A 21979-nucleotide genomic window follows, 5' to 3' on the forward strand; every position below is an offset into this window, starting at 1 on the left:
CCACTGTTTCAGAGCCGGAACATGCTCATCTATAAAAGTCATATGTGCCATGTTTAGTCTGATGTGGTCAGACACCATTGGCAACCACTTCTTGCGTTCATGTTAAAAAAATACGAATTGAGACTGCAGCTGCAGCGCTTGACGTCACCTGCCTTCGCAATGATAAAAAAGGCAGTCAGTTTGTTGAATAGTTCTTGTGGCTAATTATATTAACAATATTTCCTTACTAGATGACATGGCTTCATATATTTATGCTATATTTATGCTGTATGTGTGATCCACAAATGAAGATTATAAAAAATAATTTATCGCACTTAAAGAATAATACCTTTTTGTTACTTGTCACATGTATAGCAGACATGTAGGGCTGTGTAACGATGGGCGACATATACTTTTGTGCCAACCACCAAAGCTAATTTTTTACCTTCAACACGAAGCTTTTTGCAAAAAATTTGAACTTTACAGTTTTTTAGCTGATCAACTGAACCTCCAAGGCTTGAAATATTTTGCAGCTATCCCAAGTCAACCAGTCTGATTTTATATTTATTTTGTGCCTTCTGTATTTCCCTACGTTAGAAGAAAATTCAAACTTTGCAAATTTTGGCACTCACACCACTTCAGTCTCTTGACATGAACACCATCTGAATATTTGGATCATACAATTTCCCTTTCAGAAGAAACGTGTATCAGTGCCTTCTAGCTTAGCTGGGCAAGAACAATAAATTTTTTGCCAAAGTTCAAAAAATTTTTTCCGAAGGAAAATAAATGGGGAGCAAGAGTTTGGAGCTTCAACTATATCTGTGATGGTCAAAAAAACGTTGGTTGGTTGCCCTGGAATGACTCAAGTGTATGTACGAAAGCAAATTTCCTCATTGTACCTACTCAAAATCAAGCAAACTTGAAATGGTTTGCCATAATGGAACAGTTCTTGACAAAATTGGGTGGTTTGGCATGAAATGGCTTAAGATACTTAAAAAATATATTAATAAGGAAACACTTTCCTTACTAGAACCATATCAAAAACTAACATAAAAATGTAGTGAACTATAACAAAGCACAGCACTTGTATTCTGGATTGAGCAATCCAATGTGGACTTCTCAGGAGACTAGCACAATTAACATAAATAAAATTAACATAAAAATGTGAAGGCATAGAAAGGCACAACATTTGTAAGCTCATTTGAGAAATCCAAATTGGGCCCTTCAGGAGACTAACACAGAACATAAAAATGTCGAGAGTTACAAAAGCACAACACTTGTGTTTTGGTTTGAGCTGTCCAACTTGGGCTCTTGAGAGGTTATTGGTCCCATGCGAGAAGCGAGGCCACAGTTCTTTACATAGGGCATGTTGGTACCAGGCAATTTGCGACACGTGAAGCCTGCAAAAACAAGAAGCCAGAACAAGTTTTAAAAAGCAACTTCCACATGCAAAAGAATGGCATGCAATCTACCCTCGTTATAACGAAATTGATTTATGTATTTGTGTTGCTTTATTCCAACTTTCCACGGGTACAGCTTTACAGCATGACCATTTAAATTTATTCAGTGCGGCACAGGACTCCACTAAGTGTCAAATGCAGGAAAGGGCAAAGAGGAACAAAACACTGTAGCAAAATAACTTTATGAATATCCTCAATGTCAAAGATGTGAGCTTTGCTTGCCGAGAAACGAAATGGTGAAACAAATTCATGTCGTTCATAAATAAACCTGAACTGACAACTAAAATTATTTCTTATAACTTTCATAATTAAAATTTGCTGCACTTCACTGTGCTTTTCCATGCTCCAAATACAATACTGTCATGTCACTACAACTGAGTGTAGCTTCATTTGATGTTAGGTTTCCTGAGTTCACATGCAATCGGAATGTACTTCTTGCCTTACAATGACTTAAGACTTTCTACAATAAAGAAGACACTGCTTACAGTGAAGTATGTTTTCTGCCTCGACGACTGAATTACTGTTATAATGAGGATTCCGTGTAGTGCACCAAGCTGCTTAGCATGACACATGCAGAATGTGACAGAGACGAAGAAATGCCGTCTTTTAAGAGCCATATGCCATAGGACTGACTTCTTTAACCCTTTTAGGGTTCACTGCCGTACATCTGTGGCTGTGATGGAACGTTCTGAAAAAAATTTGCCTTTTCAGAATAAAGTGTTGCCTAGCATCCTACTGGAGGTGCTGCAACCTTCTGAGACTTCTAGAAAATATTCTTATAGTGGTGTCGCTCCTTGGGTTTCTCCAAAACTGATTTTTCACCTAGCTCCTTGGTGTCTGTCATTGCAGTAATTTGGGAGTGTTGCCACAAGTTTTTTGTAAGTTTCATTACACAAAAAAAATTATGCTGCTTTATCCTGCATAAAAAAATAAAACATGTAAAACTGCAAATACTGAAATGGTATTGCCACTTTATTGTTATTTAAAAATATTATTTACCAGTTTATTTTCTCGGAATGTCACTCTGAAGAACTTAAATCTGCAATAAAAATATTAAGGGTGCGCGAAAAGTGATTTTTGAGGCTGAACCGAAAAATGCTAGAAGCAAATCAAATAATGGATAGCTTCTGAATAATGAACAGCTGATATCACAATTAATGTAAGATGAGGCTCACATCCTAGTATTATTAAAGTTAGCAAGTTTCTGTCATTGTTATGTTATGAAAAGCTGTTTATTAAAAGCACAAATGGAGCAGCAGAAAGTTTCTTCACATGCACAGGACTCTTCAGTAAGCATAAATGATTGCTGTAAAGCCTCTAAAGCACAGCTACTGAAGTAACGTAGCCTGGTCTGCTATTACAAGTTCTTACATTTTATGTCTACGCTATGTTATTGGAGGTGAAAATTTACTGTACTTTGGCTCAAATTTCATGTTTTATTGGTGTTTCGAAATATTAGAATACTCGCACTTACAAATAGTGACCACTCAAAGACTAAATTGAATAGGACACTATTCAATTCGAAAGTTTTGAGCATTTGCACACCACAAAAAATATATAACTCCTAAATTAGAGAGGCATATTTCTCCCCAAAATGTGATCCTCAACGGGCTAAACAAGAGCGACAGAAAAGCCCATTCATCTTTTTGATTAATTTAAGCCCATAATCTACTTGGCAATGGTTCATAATAACCCTGTTAACAGGTAGGTGAAGTAAGGAAGCAGGAATCAATTCTAACAATTTCAGAATGGGAGTAGTGAACATGTCCGATGGTCTGTAAGAAGCTTTATACATTAGGCCCCAAGATCCTATTCTCAATTTATTGAAGTATATGGGGAAAAGCCACATAAATATTTTTTTCATATCTTAGAATACAAAGTGATAAAGTGTGCATTAATAAATACAAGTCATAGGTTAAGTGCTTAGAATGAGTAAGCGCCCACTAAACGTAGTACTGTTGACAGCAATGCTTGCAACTCTGTCCCTGTTGTTTCTTTGATTGAAACAACCAAAAGAAAATTGCCACACCACTCAGGTTCCCTCTGCTAAAAGGCTGCTGTCTGGCATCACATGGACCTCCTTCAATATAGGAGCAACCTTAATTCGATGTGGTCAGTTAAAATTGGTGAAACTACTGTTTCACATCTCAGAACCTGGAGAGCTGTTTTGACTTCTGCAATTTGGTGAACATGCTCCTGCTCGAGCTGAGCAGTAACCACACTTGAGCATACCTTCTCCGCAATTCGCGTATTAGAATAACATTTTCAGGCTAACTAAACATGTCCTCCATGCCAATAGATTTGGAGCGTGCTTCACAGACAACTATTCCTTGCAATGACAGCCAAGTAACACTGCTAATGCGCAAATGCAGCTCATTTTATGTGGTGGAGCCACTAAAAACTTTCAGCAGTGAAGGCAGCTTTTAAATTTTAGAAGCATTTGAGTATGGCGGCATTACGCACTTAAGATCGTATGAACAGTCATTCCAAATAGTAGGCTATTGTTGCACACAACTGAACACACGGGCTACTTGAAAGTCGTTTGTTATGCCAATGGCAAGTTCATAATCTTAGAAAAAAATGTGAATGTAAAAATGCAACCAGAAAGGATATATGGTACTTGCCTATAACAGCACTGACCCTGGTGGGGTCAAGAGCCTTTTTTGCCCCTTGGTGTTATTTCCAAAGCCCAAATGGCCCATGAGCTCCTCCTCTGTGAACACATGGTGAAGCAAGGCCCTTGCAAACTTTCCTGGTCCACCATGGCAGGCCATGGCAAGCTGTGCCAGGATAACCTTCTCAATGTGCACTCCTTCAACCTATGTGAACCTGCATGTTTAAGTAAATGTTAGCAAAACAGTTTTAAGCCTTTCAAGCACATTCACACAACAGCCCTACTGCAAATAAATTACAAAAGTACCTGTTGCAAATCTAGATTGCTAAACTTGACTTCTTACAAGCTTCTTATGCTGTCTGGATGCCACATGTTTCAGAAAAACAATCCAGCACAAAAAAGAATAATAAACCAAAGTATCCAAACATCTAGAACTTGAAAAAGGGGAGTACCAGCGAAACACAAATGACACGCACACAAGGAAACGGCATTAGACACGGACGGACGTTGGGACGGACCAGCATCCGTCCCTGTCTAACGCCTTTTACGTGTGTGCGCGTCCTTTGTTTTGCTGGTACCCCCCTTTTTCAAGTTTATCATGCACCAACTGGCCCAAGAGCTTGCGCTAATGCACATCTAGTACTATTTATTGTGATTACCATTCTTAGGATACTTCATATTTTCAGGTGTTTGTCTCTATTTTCCCATCCATTTGTGTCAATAGGTAGTCCATGGTCTAATGGGGAGATTGGGCTATGTTGAGGGAAGAGTTCAAAATCAACCGTTGGAACAGCTTGGGTGACTGGGTATGCGACCTTGAGCATATGCCACTTTTCAATGAATCTCCTTCCCGCTATCTTGGGCAACTGCTGCTGCTTGTGTTGGCAAGCAGCATTAGGAGCTCAAAGAGGGACATGATTGTCGATCATTACTAAGATTACCACTACACGTCACGTTAGCTTGCTGTGCTGCAGAAGCAATATGTGAGATTCCACTCCGCTGTATGAAATGTACATAAGCTGCAAGGACAGTATGTGCCAACAACCACCTCAATTAAATTAATCGACTCGCAAAGCACAGGCTGCACAAGATCACGGAGTGAACTCAGAAGTTTGTGGACAGTCAGTTGATGTCCATATCAGGGACCTCTAGGGAGACTCGGTCATTTCCTCGGTGTGCATCATCGTGCCGTCATACATTGTATTACAATTCTGTCTGTCTCGTTGTACCACCGTTCTAATAGTCATCACGTATCACCACAATTCAAAATATGAATAGACACTTATATCTACTGTTTATTTAATCTTTATGGAGAATACTTTGAGCATGAGTTTTTGCAAAGATCATGAATTCTACAGCTTAAAGGAGCACTAAAGCAAAATTAAATTAATTAAATTCTGGCGTTTTAAGTGCCAAAACGACAATCTGATGTTTAGGCACGCCTTAGTGGGGAACTCTGGACTAATTTTTACCAAATCAGGCTGCAAGGTACCTGGGCAGTTTTGTATTTCACCTCCATCAAAATGCGGTTGTTTGATCCTGTGACCTCGTGCTTAGCGGAGCTGTGCCAACACACCTAAGCAACTACAGCATGAAAGCACTAAAGAGAAAAATTATTTTAGATGTATCTGTACATGACCTTCCTACAATTCAAGAGATTCACTCATACCGTGACAAGAGGCTGAGTAAACTGTAAAAGCAGCAAGAGGAAAGATTGGTGGCAGTGCTGCTTTGAAGTTACCACACCCGCTTGCTGTGACGTCATGGATTTTGATGATGTCTGTTGAGGTGTAGCAATTTTTTTTACAAATAAAGATGTTCTTCATCGTATTCCAAAAACCCAAAATAAAAAGCGCCAAGAACTTTTACAGAACCAATACAGCCCAAGTTTGAAAAAATACTTGGAATCCATGATGTGACAATGAGGTGTCAGCACAAAGATTTTGGGGCGATACTCAGAAAATTGAACTTTGAGCTTTATTTTCTCTAATAATCAAACAACTACCAAGAAAGTTACAGAAGTAGTTATTTAAGACGATGCTTTATTTTAAATTCATTTAAGGTGTCATTAGTGTCCCCTTAATACAAAACAAGGAATGCACTTGGCTGCGTAATAGGTTAACATGCATCACTGGTTCTCATTAAGGTAGGATTATCAGTATAGCAAAGGGCATGCACTGGCTGCTCCAGAGGGGAGCCCTTCCACTTCCCCTCAACCTCCCAATTTCCAATTTCTTTATGAGCAGTGATGCAATTTCTGTATCTTAACGAGACATAATGCCAAGGAGATTAAAAATGCCATGCTGGCTACAGCATGTGGTGACCGGCACTTCACACCGTCCAGCTCGACATCAACCTTTTTTGGAATTTGGCCCTTGAAATGTAGAAAGCCTCGATCACTGCTCGTTTTTTCAGCCAACTTTCTCAAGGAGTGCTGCTGTTCTGGTTTGATACCTCTAGCTGTGCACTGCTGTATGACATAGGTCATAATACCTTCGTTCTGGTAAAACTAGAAAGATGTGCACTCATGCAGACCACTAATGTCCACACTAAGTTTCTGAACGCCCCTCTCATATCAGGCATATACACTGAAAAAGGCACATTCTGCGTTTAATATGTTCACAAGTGGCACTGAAATTCACTCCCAGTCCCAGTGCAGTTGCAAAGTCTTTAAGCTGAGTGCTTAAAGGCACCATGTCTCCTAATGAAGGCACTCTGCGCCAATTGATCACTGGAGCAAATGCGTTGCAGTTGCATCAGCAATGTTGTTGTTTTTTCTGCTTCCTGCAATACATTTTCACAGTATCACTGTATTTGATCATCGTGACGCTACAGAATGGATGGCCAAAGAATTCACTTTTACCGTTCCAGCGGGGGCCTCTCCCAGCTCATTTTGAATCTGAAAAAAGATGTCACTATTAAAACGTGAAGCCACGATGCAGCAAAAGCGACAATCAAAAGAGCTACATGGACCATTAGGCTGACATAAATGGACGGATACAAATGACTAGTCATTGAATACACTAAAGTGTGGCCGCTCTTGCCAATGGCAGTGTGAGCTTGTCAAAAAATTTATTTCACATTCCTCTAGTAACTTTAAACATTATTTCCACGCATCTACTTAACTGTTATGGCCTCATATAAGAGGCAGCTCCTTCATATAAAACCAGTGTAACATTCTTTTACTCCCCGTCTACCTGATGCTACTGAAGTTTTGCTTACTCTCAAAGAAAGAATTTCACAAAACTGCTCTTTCGACAAAGCATTATTCCAAGCTTGTGGCAAAGTGTCGTGATTTAGTTCACAACGATGCGCTCCCCTTTCAATCTGTTCACTCTACAGTGCTCTGATTCAAAGCAAAAATAGCTTTTCGACATAACTAGCTACTTCTATGGTCACAAGAAACAATGCTAATTATTGATGTTTATGTTGCCGATAACGTATACATGCCGCCTCGAAACACAGTGGGACGACAACGCAGATATGCCAGGCATCTCGTTCCTTTACTGATTTTAAAACTATTGTTAAATCAGTTACTGAAGTGCCATGAAATCTGCCTTTCCGTGAATGCAAAGAGCGCCTACGCGAAGCCGTTTGGGCGAAGCACTCGATGGCGTCGAACGGAGAAGATGATAAAAGAAAGTTGAATGCGCGCGACCTGGGGGAAAACAAAACACACGCGGTTGGCAAGGCGTATAACTCGATGATTTCGCAGCACTCTGTGGCATCACCCCTATTGTATCTCACGTATCGCATGTACACCCTTGAAATTCTTTATTATTATTACGCGACAGCCTCCTCTGTGTTTTCCGATCGCGCGAACATCGGCCGCACGGCGTGTCAGATAGTAGCTTTGAAGCACCGCGGAGTCACTCGATCCTGAAGGGAACAGCGCAACAGAATACACTTTCGCCAATCCCACCGCACCCCCCCCCCCCTTTTGCTGAAAGCTCGCTCACACGCCTTGTACTAGCGTGGCGCAAACGAAATATCTTCGATTACAGTACAGATCGGATGGTTTCACGTCGCATTGTTTTGCGCTCATTAATAAGGCTAACTCAATCGGTGCTCGAACACCGTATCAGAAATCATGGCGTACAACATGCCCTGTTTTAGGTGGCACCACATAGCTGCCTTACGCCACCACAAGCGGAGTGTAAAGTTAAACCAGGACAAAACTCCACGTTATCTACCACAAATCTAGTGCTGTACAACCCATTCTCGCAACGGAAGGATAGTACTAGGAATGAAAACTAGAAAAGAGGCGCGCGGAAGACACGCACAAGCGCTGAAATCATTTCCCCGCTTCCGTTCACCGCGTCGCAATGGACGAACAAGGGGAATTCGAAACACTCACTCACCCTTGATGTCGCTGAGTCGGAGGCGATCATGGCGATCTTCGAGGCAACAAGTCCATAAAAAGCGAGCAACACGCAGGAACATTCCAAAGATGTCACAGCGAAGCACACAAAGAACACAGAAAACGCAGGAAACTCTCACGCAAACGGCGTGCACGAACTCGCCGGAATGCGCCAAGCATCAACAGCGCAAACGCGCAATCATACATGTACACTCATACAAACACACGCTTATATTATCATAAATTGTACTATTGGATAACAAATTATGTAATTTCATGTTATTACTGAACAATTGTTGCGGTTTGCAAGTGTATAAAAGTTTTTGCTTCGCTTCTTTGATGAACTACTTTCTTTAGCGCAGTAACGCAGTACACCGGCCGGAGCTAATGGCATGCGCGGGAAAAGGCGCCAAATTCAAACGTCACAAAGGCCGCGCTAATTTGTGCGCGCACAGTTTTCGTCGTTTGGATTAAAAAAAAAAAAGTAATGCGTGCCGCAACAATACGAACTGAACTATTGACCAGAAAAGTACAGAAACGTCGCTGTTTGTGCTTCTTATTTCGACGTCATGGCAAACTGCAGGCGGTCTGTCGTCCCATTCTTTAAACATTTGTGCGTGTGCTCCTGCGCTGTGCGATTTGTCACCGAGAACGTATAGCGGCGCAGATTGTGCTTGGTGGCCGAGCAGACTCTGAACACATTCGCCAGCACCCCGTCTAGGTCACAGAAAAGAATTTGGCCTCCATGTGAAATATGAGCACCATGTCGTACATATCGGCCAAGCTTTTCGTTTCGTTCTGTATAGCGCGCTAACGGGTAAGCGAAATGCACTCTGTAAAAACGATGTTCACTCCTTTCTCCGCCGCACCCACCGTGGTGGCATAGTGGCTGAGGTGTTGCTCTACTAACCCGAGTGCTTGGGATCTAATGCCGGCCGCGGCGGTTGCATTTCGATTGGGGTGAAATGCAAAAACGACCGTGTACTGTGCGTTCGGTGCAGGTTAAAGGACCCCAGATGGCAAAAATAAATATGGCATTTCTTACTACGGTGCGGCTCATAATCAAAGCGTGGTTTTGGCACGTCAAACGCCAGACTTGAATTTTGTTAACGTTCTCCGCCACCTTGACCATATTTAACCTGGAGGCATGCAATGCCGTTGCCTAACACAGCCAGGGCACTGGCCCCTTATAATGGACGCCGATAGAAATGCAGGATGTGTCCAATCATCGGTTGTTTGTCACTGCTTGTAGGGACGTTTGTCTTCTCAAACTGCATATATATATATATATATATATATATATATATATATATATATATATATATATATATATATATATATATATATATATATATGCAGGGTGTTTCTGCTAACTTTAGGCCGAGTGTATAAACTCTATGACGACGCGACTAAATGCATGTTGCTCCCTTTGGTATGTAGCGTGTCGCGCTATTTGAGTATTTTTGCTTAATTAGCTAATTAGTCAAGCATAATTAACCAACTTCTGAAGCAAGGAAGTTAGGAAAGAAATTCCAATTAGAAAGTTGCAGAGCTGTTGGCAACACGTCCGAATAAACAGTTTCTGTCTTTCTATCTGTTAAGTATTATTGTTTTTCAGCTGACTGCGGATGCTCGCGAAATAGAAAAAGCACCACGTGACATATGCCCGCCTGCGTCGTGATTGCACTGCTCCTAAGCCTTCTGCGCACAAACGAAAACATACCATTTAACCGGTGTGAACACCTGTCTGCTTATCGCCATCATGAACCGCAGCGAGGGAAGCACGTCGCTGGCGTCAATACCACAGCCAACGCCTTCGTCACTGCCCTGTCGCCTTTTAAGCGGCAACACACCCTGCTCGATGGTATGCTCGTTTGGGAGCGCTGCAAGCACGGCGCGCAAGCGGATATGTCAGGTGATATTTTTTGTATTTCACGGGCATCCGCAGTAAGCTGAAAAACACTAACACTTAATAGATAGAAAGTAAGAAATTGCCTAATAGGAAGTTTTGCAAAGTGCTCTAGAGCTTTCTAATTCGAATTTTTCGCCTAACTTTGTTCCTTCAGAATGGCTAATTTTCTTGACTAATTAGCTACTTAGGAAAAATACAAGAATAGCGTGACACGTACAAGAGTGAGCAACATGCATTTGGTCGCATCGTCTTATGGTGCATCGGCATATTTTTAAACTCTGAGTAAAGTTAGCTGAAACACGTGTATATACGTCTATGGTTCAAGTAACGTGAAACAACACCCTGTATATATGCAATGGTGATCAAGTGATCAGTAAAGCAACATATATGTGCAAAAGACGCACACATACATATGTGCGTGTGTTTCACATGTACTTCGAAACTCAATATTGCTCGTGACTCAATTTTATTCAACAATAAGTTAACAGCATTTAGTCAACGACTTTATTGTTGGAAACTGCTCAACAATGGTTCAATAGTCAATACTATTCAACAATATGTCAAGAGAATTTAGTCAACGACTTTATAGTTGAAAACTACTCAATATTGGCTCAATAATACTCAATACTATTCAACAATATATCAACAGAATTTAGTCAACGAATTTATTGTTGGAAACTACTCAACAATGGCTCAATAATACTCAATACTATTCAACAATATATCAAGAGAATTTAGTCAATGACTTTACTGTTGAAAACTGCTCAACAATGGCTCAATAAGACTCAATACTATTCAACAATATACCAACAGAATTTAGTCAACGACTTTTTTGTTGTGAACTGCCCAACAACTTTACTGTTGAATTATTGCCTGTGGTTTCAATAATTGTTGAGGTATTGTTGAAAGGCTATTGAGTCAACAATTCGTCAACAATATGCCAACAACTTTTCAACAGTCATTTTCATAAGGGAATGCAAAATGGCCAGTCCAAAATTGAACGCTGAACAAATAACAAACATAGTCACTAGAGTCGAGGAAGAACTTGGCAAATGGCCAAATAAAGAGTGGGAATATAGTGAGCTGCTAAGTGTAGTGACGACAGAAATACAAAAAGAGAAACAACATGTTCTTTGGAAAGGAAAAAGAGAAACTGAAAAGCTGGTGGAACAGGGAGATACGAGAAGCGATCGCCGAGCGACAGAAAGCATCCCGAGAGCACAGGCAGGCAAAGAAGGCGCAGTTGCCACAGGATGAAGTAGCCAGTAAATGGGAAATATAACGGGAGAAAAAGTCTATGGTTCAAATACTGGTGCAAGGAAAATTAAAAGGTGAAATTGAACGTTGGTTGTCAGAAATGCGTGAGAAACAGAAGGTCGCACCTAGTATATTTTGGAACCGCATAAAATTATTGGGCAGGAAATCAACAACAATAAAACAACATATCCTAGACGAAGATGAAAACAAAATGGAAGGGGAAGCGGCAATAAATTACATCCGAAAAATAACAGCCGAATCTTTTCAAGGCAATCACGAGGTTGTATTTGAAGAAAAAAAGAACATGAAAGAGACCCAGGTGGGAAAGGAGCTGGTGCTGACAAATTTCAACTGGAAGAAAGCCGAAGAGAAAATTCCTAAGCGCACAGCCACAGGGCCAGGCGAGGTTCCCGTTAGGCTGATTAATGAACTAGGACCAAAAGGTAAGGAAGCTCTAGTGAAAGCAGTGGAAAAAACTTTAAAAGATAACCGAATACCAGACAGTTGGCGACAAAGTAGAATGAATTTAATTTATAAAGGTAAGGGGGAGAAAGATAGAATTCGCTCGTATAGACCGTTGACCATTATATCGGTAATATACAGGCTAGCAATGCAGGGAATCAAATTAATGCTTCAAGCATGGGCAGAGAATAATGGCATTTTGGGAGAACTTCAGAATGGCTTCAGAATAGGTAGGCGTTTAGATGATAACTTGTTTGTTCTTACTCAGTGTATTGAAATATCAAAAGTTGAAAGCAGACCATTATATATGACCTTTTTGGACATTTTAGGAGCCTGTGACAACGTAGACCGCAACATCTTGTGGGATATTCTGGAAGGGGAAGGCTTAGGTGACGATTGTCTACAGCTTTTGAGAGAGGTATACCTAGAAAATACCGCTTGCGTTGAATGGGAAGGGATGAGGAGCGAGGAGAAAGTTCATATCAACAAAGGACTAAGGCAGGGGTGCCCTTCATCCTCACTGCTATTTATGATGTACACGATGAGGATGGAGAGGGCGCTAGAAGGAAGTAATATCTGCTTTAATCTGGCATACAAACAGGTGGGTACAGTAGTAGAGCTGCAGCTTCCACGTTTATTTTATGCGGACGACGTTGTGTTGCTAGCTAACAAGCAAAGTAATTTGCAACGTCTGGCTAATATTGGTGGACAGGAAGGCAACAATGTAGGTTTGAAATTTTGTGTTAGAAAATCAGGTGTTATGGTATTCAATGAAAACAGAGAACAGACAGTGGTGATACAGGGCCAGGAAATACCTCGGGTAACAAAATATAAATACCTTGGCATATGGATAAACGAGGGCAATTTGTATATGAAAACACAGGAAAAAACAATAACAGTGAAGGGGAAGAGAAATGCAGCCATAATGGGGGGGGGGGGGGCAAGCACAGAGCGCAATGGGGATACAATAGGTACGAGGTGATCCGAGGTATGTGGAAAGGTTTAATGGTTCCAGAACTTACTTTTGGAAATGCGGTTGTTTGCTGCAAATCGGGGTTACAATCAGGACTCGATAGGAACCAAAGGTCAGTGGGTCTCCTCGCATTGGGCGCTCACGGGAAGACTACAAATGAAGCTGTGCAAGGTGATATGGGCTGGACTGGTTTTGAAGTGAGGAAAGCTCGCAGCAAAATTGAGTATGAAGAATGACTGAGGAGTATGGAAGAAAGTAAATGGGCTGGGAGAGTGTTGATGTATCTGTACAGGAAAAACATTGATTCACAGTGGAGGAAAAGAACAAGGAAGCTTACCAGCAAGTATGCGGCCTGTAGGGTGGGCAACACAGCAACAAAGAACGTGAAGCGGAAAGCCAGAGAGGCTGAAATAATCTCATGGGTGACGACAATGGAAAAGAAACCTGCCATGAGTAAATACTTAAGAGGAAAAAATGAAATCAGGAAAGAAACAATTTATGATAACTTAAAGGGAAGCTCATTACTTTTCGAAGCGAGATCGGGATGCCTTAGAACACGCACATATAAAGGGAGATATAGGAAGGAAGAAGAAGCATGTGCTTGCTGCGGTAAAGCTAGGACAACTATGGAGCATGTTTTATTAGAATGTGAAGACGTCTACCCAGCGGTAGATTTAGGCACCATTGGCATCCTTGAAGCCCTTGGGTTCAGCGAGAGCAGTGGAGAAGTAAACGTGTCCGGAATAAGGATTAGTAAGAGGCGATTGGAAGATTAGTGGAAGAAAAGTAGGGAAATGATAAAAAAGCGGAGACATACAAAAGCCCAGTTCGCAATATAGGGGATCAGAAAATTTGGTTGTGGGAGTTCATAGTTTTTTTTATTGTTTAACCTAGGTAAGACATTAGGCAGTATAATAGCAAGAGCTTGGTGGAACAACCCACCGCCCCGCTCATAACATCCATCCATCCGTAGCACGGTCCATAGCGCCGCCTAGCTCAGGTTAGGAACTCTGTACCAACTAGCGAAGATATCACAACGAGCCAGCGCGCGCTTGCGATTACCGCGCGAAACAGATATGACGGACCCAGCCCACTGACATCATCGAAGCCATGACATTGTCGTACGGCCAGCGTGGCGAAATGCTGCGCTTTATCTCGATCCGTTTATCTTGAGCAGCACAGGGGAAGTTGTGATTAGGACAAGAAAGCACCGTACGTACGCTACGTGACGCCACGTGAATACTCCTCATTCTCTCAAAATGGCGACACGCTAGCGAACGGCGCGATGAACGAGCGACGAGCATCAAAATCATCAAAAACAGCGCTGCCTAAAGCCTCCTCCGTTACTCACTTGTCGCGTCATTTCATTGCCGAGCACCTGGCGTGTCAAACAGACGCGCGGCGCGCAGACATGTTGGACGGGACGCGATTACTGCGAAACATTACCATATTTTACACGTGTGAGCAACAACGGACGTCCGCATAGAGCCTTGCACGTCAGACCTCTGGAAGCGTTGTGCGTAGATAGCGACGAAGCGTCCGTGGACATCGCCATTTCAGCGCCGAGTTGTCGAGCGAAGGAGGTCTCTTCAGCGGCCCCGGTTCCGGTTCAATATCTGATCCTCCATTCAGTCAGGCACATCCGGCCGTGACAGACGATGAATGTCGAAACACAGAATCCGGAACCGTCAAGATCGGGGAACGACAGAAAGCGTCTCACTGTGATGTAAGCGAATATATAGTCTCAAACACTGAAATCCAATTCATAGGTTTGCAAGGCATACCCGTGTGGATGTGTGTGCTGCCTCGACGGGTAAATACAAGTCTCAAATAAATTAATAAATATTCGCTCTCAACGTCTCCGATGGCGTCCGGGCCGCGAGGCACTTAAACAACCACCACATGAATTTGAATGTCTTTATTCAAGCGGTTCGTTAGTGACACGTTGTCGGTTTCTTTTCATTTATCTTTTAATTTTCATCTAATTGACTTTAAATTGACCGCTTGGCAGTTCAACCGTTACAGGTAACTGCAAGCATTTTATTGCGGTCATTATTTTATTTCGTTTCATGTCGTATTACCACTATTTCTTGCATTTATTGGCGTTTCTTAGCTACTACACATAACTTGATGAATGGGCGTCGTTTTTACCCAAGTCAGTGATGCAAGTACGCTAACGTTTCGCTGCTGTAAGAGTATGATATGTACCATCTCTGTACAGCTGCGACGTCGCACTTTCGTGAAGAAAAAGAGCAAACACGAACATTTGAGTTTCGGTATATCTTTTTCCACGTTCGTGGTTCTTAAACGCTGTACAAGAACAGCGCGGATTGAATTCTGGGGGTTTTACGCGTCAGAACCATGTTTTGATTACGAGGCACGGCGTACTGAGGGACTTCGGATTCATTTCGACCACCAAGGGATCTTTAACGTGCCCTCAATGTACAGCATGGATCGCCAAATACCCTGTCTTAGAACTGCTGCAGTAGCATCACTTCAGCTCGTGCTATTTACTGTTTTGTTTCAGCATGGTATATTTACTTTTCCGGAAATACAGGCGAGAAATGTATTCATTTAAATGAATGAATGAATGAATGAGTGAATGAATGAATGAATGAATGAATGAATGAATGAATGAATGAATGAATGAATGAATGAATGAATGAATGATCCCACGCGCCGTGGGAACTGATCAATCACTTGGAACAAGCTACGGAATTTACACGCAGAGGCAGTTTTCTTTTCCCCTGTGAAATGCTTCGATAATTTCTGGCGCTGTTTTGTAGGAGTAGCCATGCACGATATCTCGTAAAGCGTGCACCGCCACATGCGCATGGTCCGCTTGCTTTAGAGAACTTGTCGACGGTTCGCTGTCGGCAGGCGCTGCACTGTCGACGGTGCGGATGTGCGCACTTAGTAGAAAAGACCGAGATATCGTGCATCGCCACTCCGACGAAACAACGCGCGAAATTCTCGAAGCACGTCATGTGGAAAAAGAACTCTGCTTCAGCCAGCCACCTTCGACTCTTCATGAAATAGAAAGTGGATTTCTTTTTTTTTTTTTTTTTTGCTCAAGCAAATAACCATGTTGTTGTTAGAACAGTGCACAACCTGTAGCGCCAATATCTGCTTCTATAGCTTTCTGTTGCAAGATGGTGCACATGCCTATTTACGGTATCCTTAAAGATGCGCACGCGTTTACCACATAGCTTTTATAATTCATGTTTTCTCAAAAATAAGGCTCTCATTTGTTAGTCAGCGTTCGTCCTGCCGGTTACGTTTTCTTTGTGTAGTGTAGTTTGTACTGTTTTTGCAAGATGGTACAACATATACCAATTAGCCCAGTCTTCACTACTACTACACAAATGAACTTCCCAGGATGCGGCGTCAGTAACGGTGCAAGTTAGGTATGGCCGCGCATCTTCTTGAGTAACCAACTCTTGTGGCGTAACTTTTGTCAAGAGGCAATGTTAACAATTGGGAACAAGTTTTCAGAGGATTTCGTACCGTCGATAACACCGCACGGAAGATTCCGAAAAATATGCGCTCCGATTGTGGTGTACGTCTCGTTCGTTTTCAACCGTATAAAGTAGTGAGTATATAGCTCGAAACGGTGAGTGCGGAAGTAGTATGGCAGAGAGTCAACATATCTCGCTCTTTTTTTTATAACACCTCAGTTGTACTTAGCTACGCGCTTTTCTACACTAGCTGTGCAATGCGGTGTATCCCTTTCTTTACGAAACTGACACCCGTATATAAATCCATCGAACGCTGACGATATATATATATATATATATATATATATATATATATATATATATATATATATATATATATATATATATATATATATATATATATATATATATATATATACACACACACACATACTGTATCCGAAGCTTGCTCCGAATGCAAGGAACTAGCAAACGGGCTTATATAGAGTGTCCCAGCTAACTTTAGCCAGTGCTTTAAAATATGCGAATGCAACGTAGCTAGACCGAATTAAGGTATATTGTTGTTTGCCGTCACTTGGAGACACTCAAATTATTTTTTTCATTCCGTCTAATTAGATAGTTAGTCTTGATTAATCAATCAACTTCTCAAATATTTTAATTAGATGAAAATTGTGTCAATGAAAAAATTGTAGAGCGACGTGAAAAATTCCCTATACAGCTTTCTGTTGCTCAATACGTGCTAGATAAAAGTGTTTTTCCAAGCGTGAAAGAAGCCCGCAAATGAATGCAAAATTGCCGCGCGAATGGCCGCTCGAGGCACTTTGCGCGTATGCGTGGGATTCTTTCACGCGAAGTTGATTAATTAAGTAAGACTAATTATCTAATATGGAGGAATAAAAAAGATAATTTGGGCATCTCCAAGCGACGGCAAACAACATTACTTTGGTTCTGTCCAGCTACGTGGTATTTGCATATTTTTAAACTCTGGCTAAAGTTAGCTGGAACGCCCTGTTCAAACCCTGTATGCCGACCGCCAAAGTTGTGCGCCTGAGCGAACACCCCTGTTCTGCGTAATAAAAAAAAATTAATTCCTACGTAAGGCCTGAACATATAATGTAATCGTAGTTGTACGCTTCGCCGTTAGTAGTATAGTATTTATTTAGTCGCTTCACTAAATCTTCTGTTCGCATATACTCCAACATGTACATTGGACCTTGCATACATGTTTCCTTTCCTTTCCGTCAATACCTTAATTCCTCGGCAGCTGGAAAACGACGCCAACTACTGCTTCAGCAGCGTGAATACGCAGACCTGGGAGGAAGCGTTCGGATTCTTCTGCGGGGACAAAGAGGTATGAAGGGGACACTCGCGTTTGCGTGCGCGCAACTCTATAATTCACAACCCTCGGGCATGTTCTGAGAACGTCTGGCTTGTGCGAGCGCCTTTGACTCTGTAGTGCTGCTGTTCGTGCACGTCTCTCTCTCCCCATCTCTCTCTTCCTCTCCCTTCTTTCTGTTACCCTTATTCCTTCCCCCAGTGCAGGGTAGCCAACCGGACTCTTGACTGGTTAACATCAGGCCCTGCCCTCCTTATATATATATATATATATATATATCGCGGGCATGCACCGCAGCAATGGATCGGTGATGAGAAAGTTTGGTACAAAAACGCCGTCACAGTGGGCGCGACAAGTTGTACGACACTTCCTCGCAAACAACGCGTTGTCGGCGGCCACGTGACGACGCAACAACGAACACGATTGGATGCACATTTTCTTCCTGCTTCCAGCAAGTGACGGAGTGTCCTACGACAGGCTTTCTGTGGGCACTGCTGCTTAACCTGTTTACCCACTGTGCTCGAACAGTATATAGTTCGTTTATTTGAAACTCCGCCGAACGCCGCTAATCACGGTAAGTAACACAAACAGACACACACCAGAAAGGACGAGAGTTATTGCGCTCTCTCATGCTGTCACGACGTGACCGTGAGGCTTGGCCTTCCGGTCCCGACGTGGGAGCGGCCCGCTTAGTGGTTAATTATCACTACTTGCAGGACGAAACAAAGTTTTCCATCCATCCATCATCCTGTCTGGTGTGTCCGGTTGTGTTACTTACCGTGATTGCAGTGTCCCTCGGAGCATCTTTAAATAAACAAACACCAACTATAGCCCAGTTAATCGCCTTACCTAACAGTATAGTTATAGTTACGGCCTGTCTGCGAAAAATCGTCCTCGTGGCTCGTGCGCAAATTATGCATGCACGGTCGTTACGAACCGCGAACCCGCATAAGTTTAATAACGAGGACTATCAATACTTGATACAATGATATACGTTACACGAATGTCGCTCGCAAAACTTTCTTGTAATAACTATTCTCACAGAAACACAGCCAAGCTGACGAAGCCCTGCCATTGACGGTCCTTGTTGACACACGTCTTGTTGACATCACCAAGCTGTATTCAGTCACCGATAATCGACTCCACATCAACGATGACAGACACACGCGAGTATAAGAAACTTGGAGAGCCTGAAAGCAGTGAACAAAAAAAAAATCGGCAGAACACATACCTGATGTCTTTCCATGTACGCACTTTCTTAGTTTTGGAGAACGGTTAGGGAGTGTCCACCTTCCAGAAGCGTTGGGATTCAAAGAAAGTGGAAGGATTAACTGGTCCGCAGTCGAGATAACTAAGAGACCTTTAGAGCATTGGTGGAAAAAAAAAAGCAGGGAAGAGATTGATAGAACCGCACTCACTGCAAGCGTACGTAACGGTAGACTATAGTGATAGAGGTCCTAAATGCAAAACACAAGATCGACATCAGATAGGCAACATGCTAGATCGCAATAGATTTAGTAAAACCTGATTAAATCAAGCAGGCTAGGTGACTATTTGACGCCATCCTGTTTCGGAAGGGGATTCCAATAAAATTCATCATCGTCATCAGAAAGGACCTGCAGTTCGCTCTTCTATATACGTCTGATGACGTCAAATGCCTCTTCCTGATTAGATTAGCAGCTCGGAGTACCTTTTTCCAGTTACTCATGAAACGCAGCTGCTTTTGCTACTACTGAAAGACCCGGTGCTGCCGATTTCCGCCCGTTTAGAACGCTTGCTGCTATGTGCGCGTGTCATAAATTACGTGAGTGAACTGAGAACATATGCGACGCACAAACTTCAGTCAAACGCCTCAGTTGGCCGGAGCTGATAAGATATTCATAAGAGTTAAAGGTGCCGGATGTGTGATTCCAAATGGAGTGACGCTCGGAGAAAGTCGATAGCGATTATAGAAGCTCAATTATAATACGCAACGCAATTTTGAGCCTCCAGAATGTCGAACCGCTACCGGCACGTTAAACAAACATGGTCGCGCCTGTCACCACCTTGCACGAAGGCGCTTGGTGTTATGGAACGATAGAAGTCATAGAGCACATAACTGGCACAGAGATTTTGCGTTGGAATTCCTGTGCGCGGGAAGCTCCGATGTAGCACCCATTTCGCCCGTGTGCGAAAGGGTCCGGAGTGACGCTCCCTCTTGGTTCTCTCGCAGGCATCGAAAGTATATAACGGTATGCAAGAGGCAAACAGAGTACAATGCTATCAAACCTAAGCATGAAGTCCTCGCAAGTTCACGCGGTGATGACTGAGGCTCATACGAATTAAGGCGAGAAAAGGAGTAGCCGTCACCATTATAAGGTGACTACGTCTCCTTCTTTTATTTTCATTTCAATATAAAAAAAGGAAAACACGTGGAAAGAAAGAAAGAAAGAAACCGAGAGGAGACGGTTCAGAAACATTTATTCTCTAACATTCCAGTATAGAGGCGAACGTCAGAGAAAGAAAAGAAGAACTAATAAAGGAAGTGAGCTTCGTTCCCGGTGAGTTCAATTTATATACTGCGCCACTAAATCCCTAAATATAAGGTAGCGTAGCAGCGCTCTGGCGAGAGGTTCCTTACAGCATGAGGGCGCCACGAGACCCCCCCCCCCCCCCCTTTTTTTTTCTTCTGTGAAACAGCAAGCCAATTTAGTCTGCCTTCTTTTTTCTATTTCCCGGCGTTAAAATGGACACTAAACACTTGCGACTCTATTAGCGCTATTTAGTGCCATATATACCATATATACATATATATATATATATATAGATAAGCTATACAGATACGTTTAGGTTTAATTTGCGGAGATCGTTGTCGCTTCCGAGTGGCACACCCGAGCGAAAAAAGAGGAAACAAATTGGTACACGTGCCCAGGACGTTAGCACATAAGGAAATACCTCACGCGGCAAAAACAGCGCGCAAAGACAGGCAAGCAAGTGCTGCACGTCAGCTTCCTTTCGAGTCAAGAACAACGCGCGCACAAAGTGAAACGCGAAACAGCGAGCGTATATATAGTGCAGCTGGCTCGCGCGCGTGCACGAGAGGCGCAGAGGTGAATGTCTCGTGCGGCCCGCGTACTCGCCCTGCGTGCGCGCATTTAATGGCCGCCGTCTGTAACAGGCGCACAATGGCGTGCAGTCAAGACAAGGCCACCCTTGCCCGCTTTTGATGGAACGAAATAAAAATAAAAAAGCAGAACAACGGTTTACAGCGTACGTACTAACACCACCTGTTGGGTGGAAAACGCAGCGAAGGAACCACACACAACGAGACAGGTGGAACACCTGCTGCTGGGGAGGTTGACAGCAGGAGGCACCCTGTGACTTGGGCTGCCACGCTTGGTGCCATGCGTTCGTCGTGTGTGCGTGCGTGCGTGCGTGCGTGCGTTAAAACGGTCGCACAGGGTTCGTTATACCAACTAGCCCACCAAGCCGAAATAACCCCGCCGGGGCCCAATATTCGATGGAACCGGATGTGGAATTCTCGAACCGAAGTATTAAATTCGCGTTCGAAGTTTCTAAATATTTTCGCACTCCCACAGACTAGTCCCCGACCTTATTGTTTCAACTTCCAGACTCCAGTAATTCTATGTCTGCACTTGCGCCTGTTACCGAAACTTCCCTTCTCTTTTTCCGCGCGACAACAACCGCATGGTCTCTCGTGCACTTGAATGGAATTTAAATATGGAAGACACCGAAAAAAGAAAGAAGAAAAGAAAGGAAGACCGAGAGTAACTTGAACTTGCGGAGGTCGCAATTTTGGATTCTCTCGGGAACACGAAAACCGCATTGCGGGTAACGTTACTCAGGAAATTAAGAAAACCCTTCCATAATTGCGGTTGCATGTGCTGAGAACCTCGAATCTACGTGGTTTTGAAAGAAATCTTGTTCATTCCGATTATTGGGGAGTATTTGCGAAGTCTGGGTCTTATCGCTTTCTTTGCAGCTACAAAAGTATTCAGTTCTCGCAAAAAGAAAAGAGGGGGAAAAAACTATATCTCTGCACGAGAGAGCTAAGGCTGCACTGGATCGCTACCAGTCTTCAAACAGAACAGTCAACGTTTCAAACATAACGAGAAAATGTCATAGTATAAGCGTCTAAAAAATCATAGTAACAAAGAAAATACATTTA

At 42.6% G+C, this 21979-nt stretch overlaps 1 protein-coding gene and 1 long non-coding RNA gene across 7 annotated transcripts in view; one reads left to right on the forward strand and one right to left on the reverse strand.

The window, feature by feature from the left end:
- Positions 1-21979, forward strand: part of LOC142572366 (uncharacterized) — a 103372-nt gene that overhangs the window by 66360 nt on the left and 15033 nt on the right. Inside the window, exon 15 of one of the 6 annotated variants that reach the window (XM_075681439.1) lies at positions 17740-17826. The exons of the other annotated variants lie outside the window; for them this stretch is intronic. Coding sequence (XP_075537554.1) covers positions 17740-17826 — 87 coding nt within the window. The remainder of the gene's footprint in view (positions 1-17739; positions 17827-21979) is intronic. 6 annotated transcript variants of the gene reach the window in all.
- Positions 1041-8591, reverse strand: LOC142572372 (uncharacterized). The gene is made up of 4 exons (XR_012826056.1): positions 8415-8591; positions 6917-6952; positions 4064-4268; positions 1041-1379 (listed from the first exon to the last, which is right to left on the reverse strand). It is a non-coding gene; the product is annotated as an uncharacterized LOC142572372 (long non-coding RNA).

The sequence above is a fragment of the Dermacentor variabilis genome, chromosome 2, assembly GCF_050947875.1.
Source record: "Dermacentor variabilis isolate Ectoservices chromosome 2, ASM5094787v1, whole genome shotgun sequence".
Lineage (NCBI taxonomy): Eukaryota > Metazoa > Arthropoda > Arachnida > Ixodida > Ixodidae > Dermacentor > Dermacentor variabilis.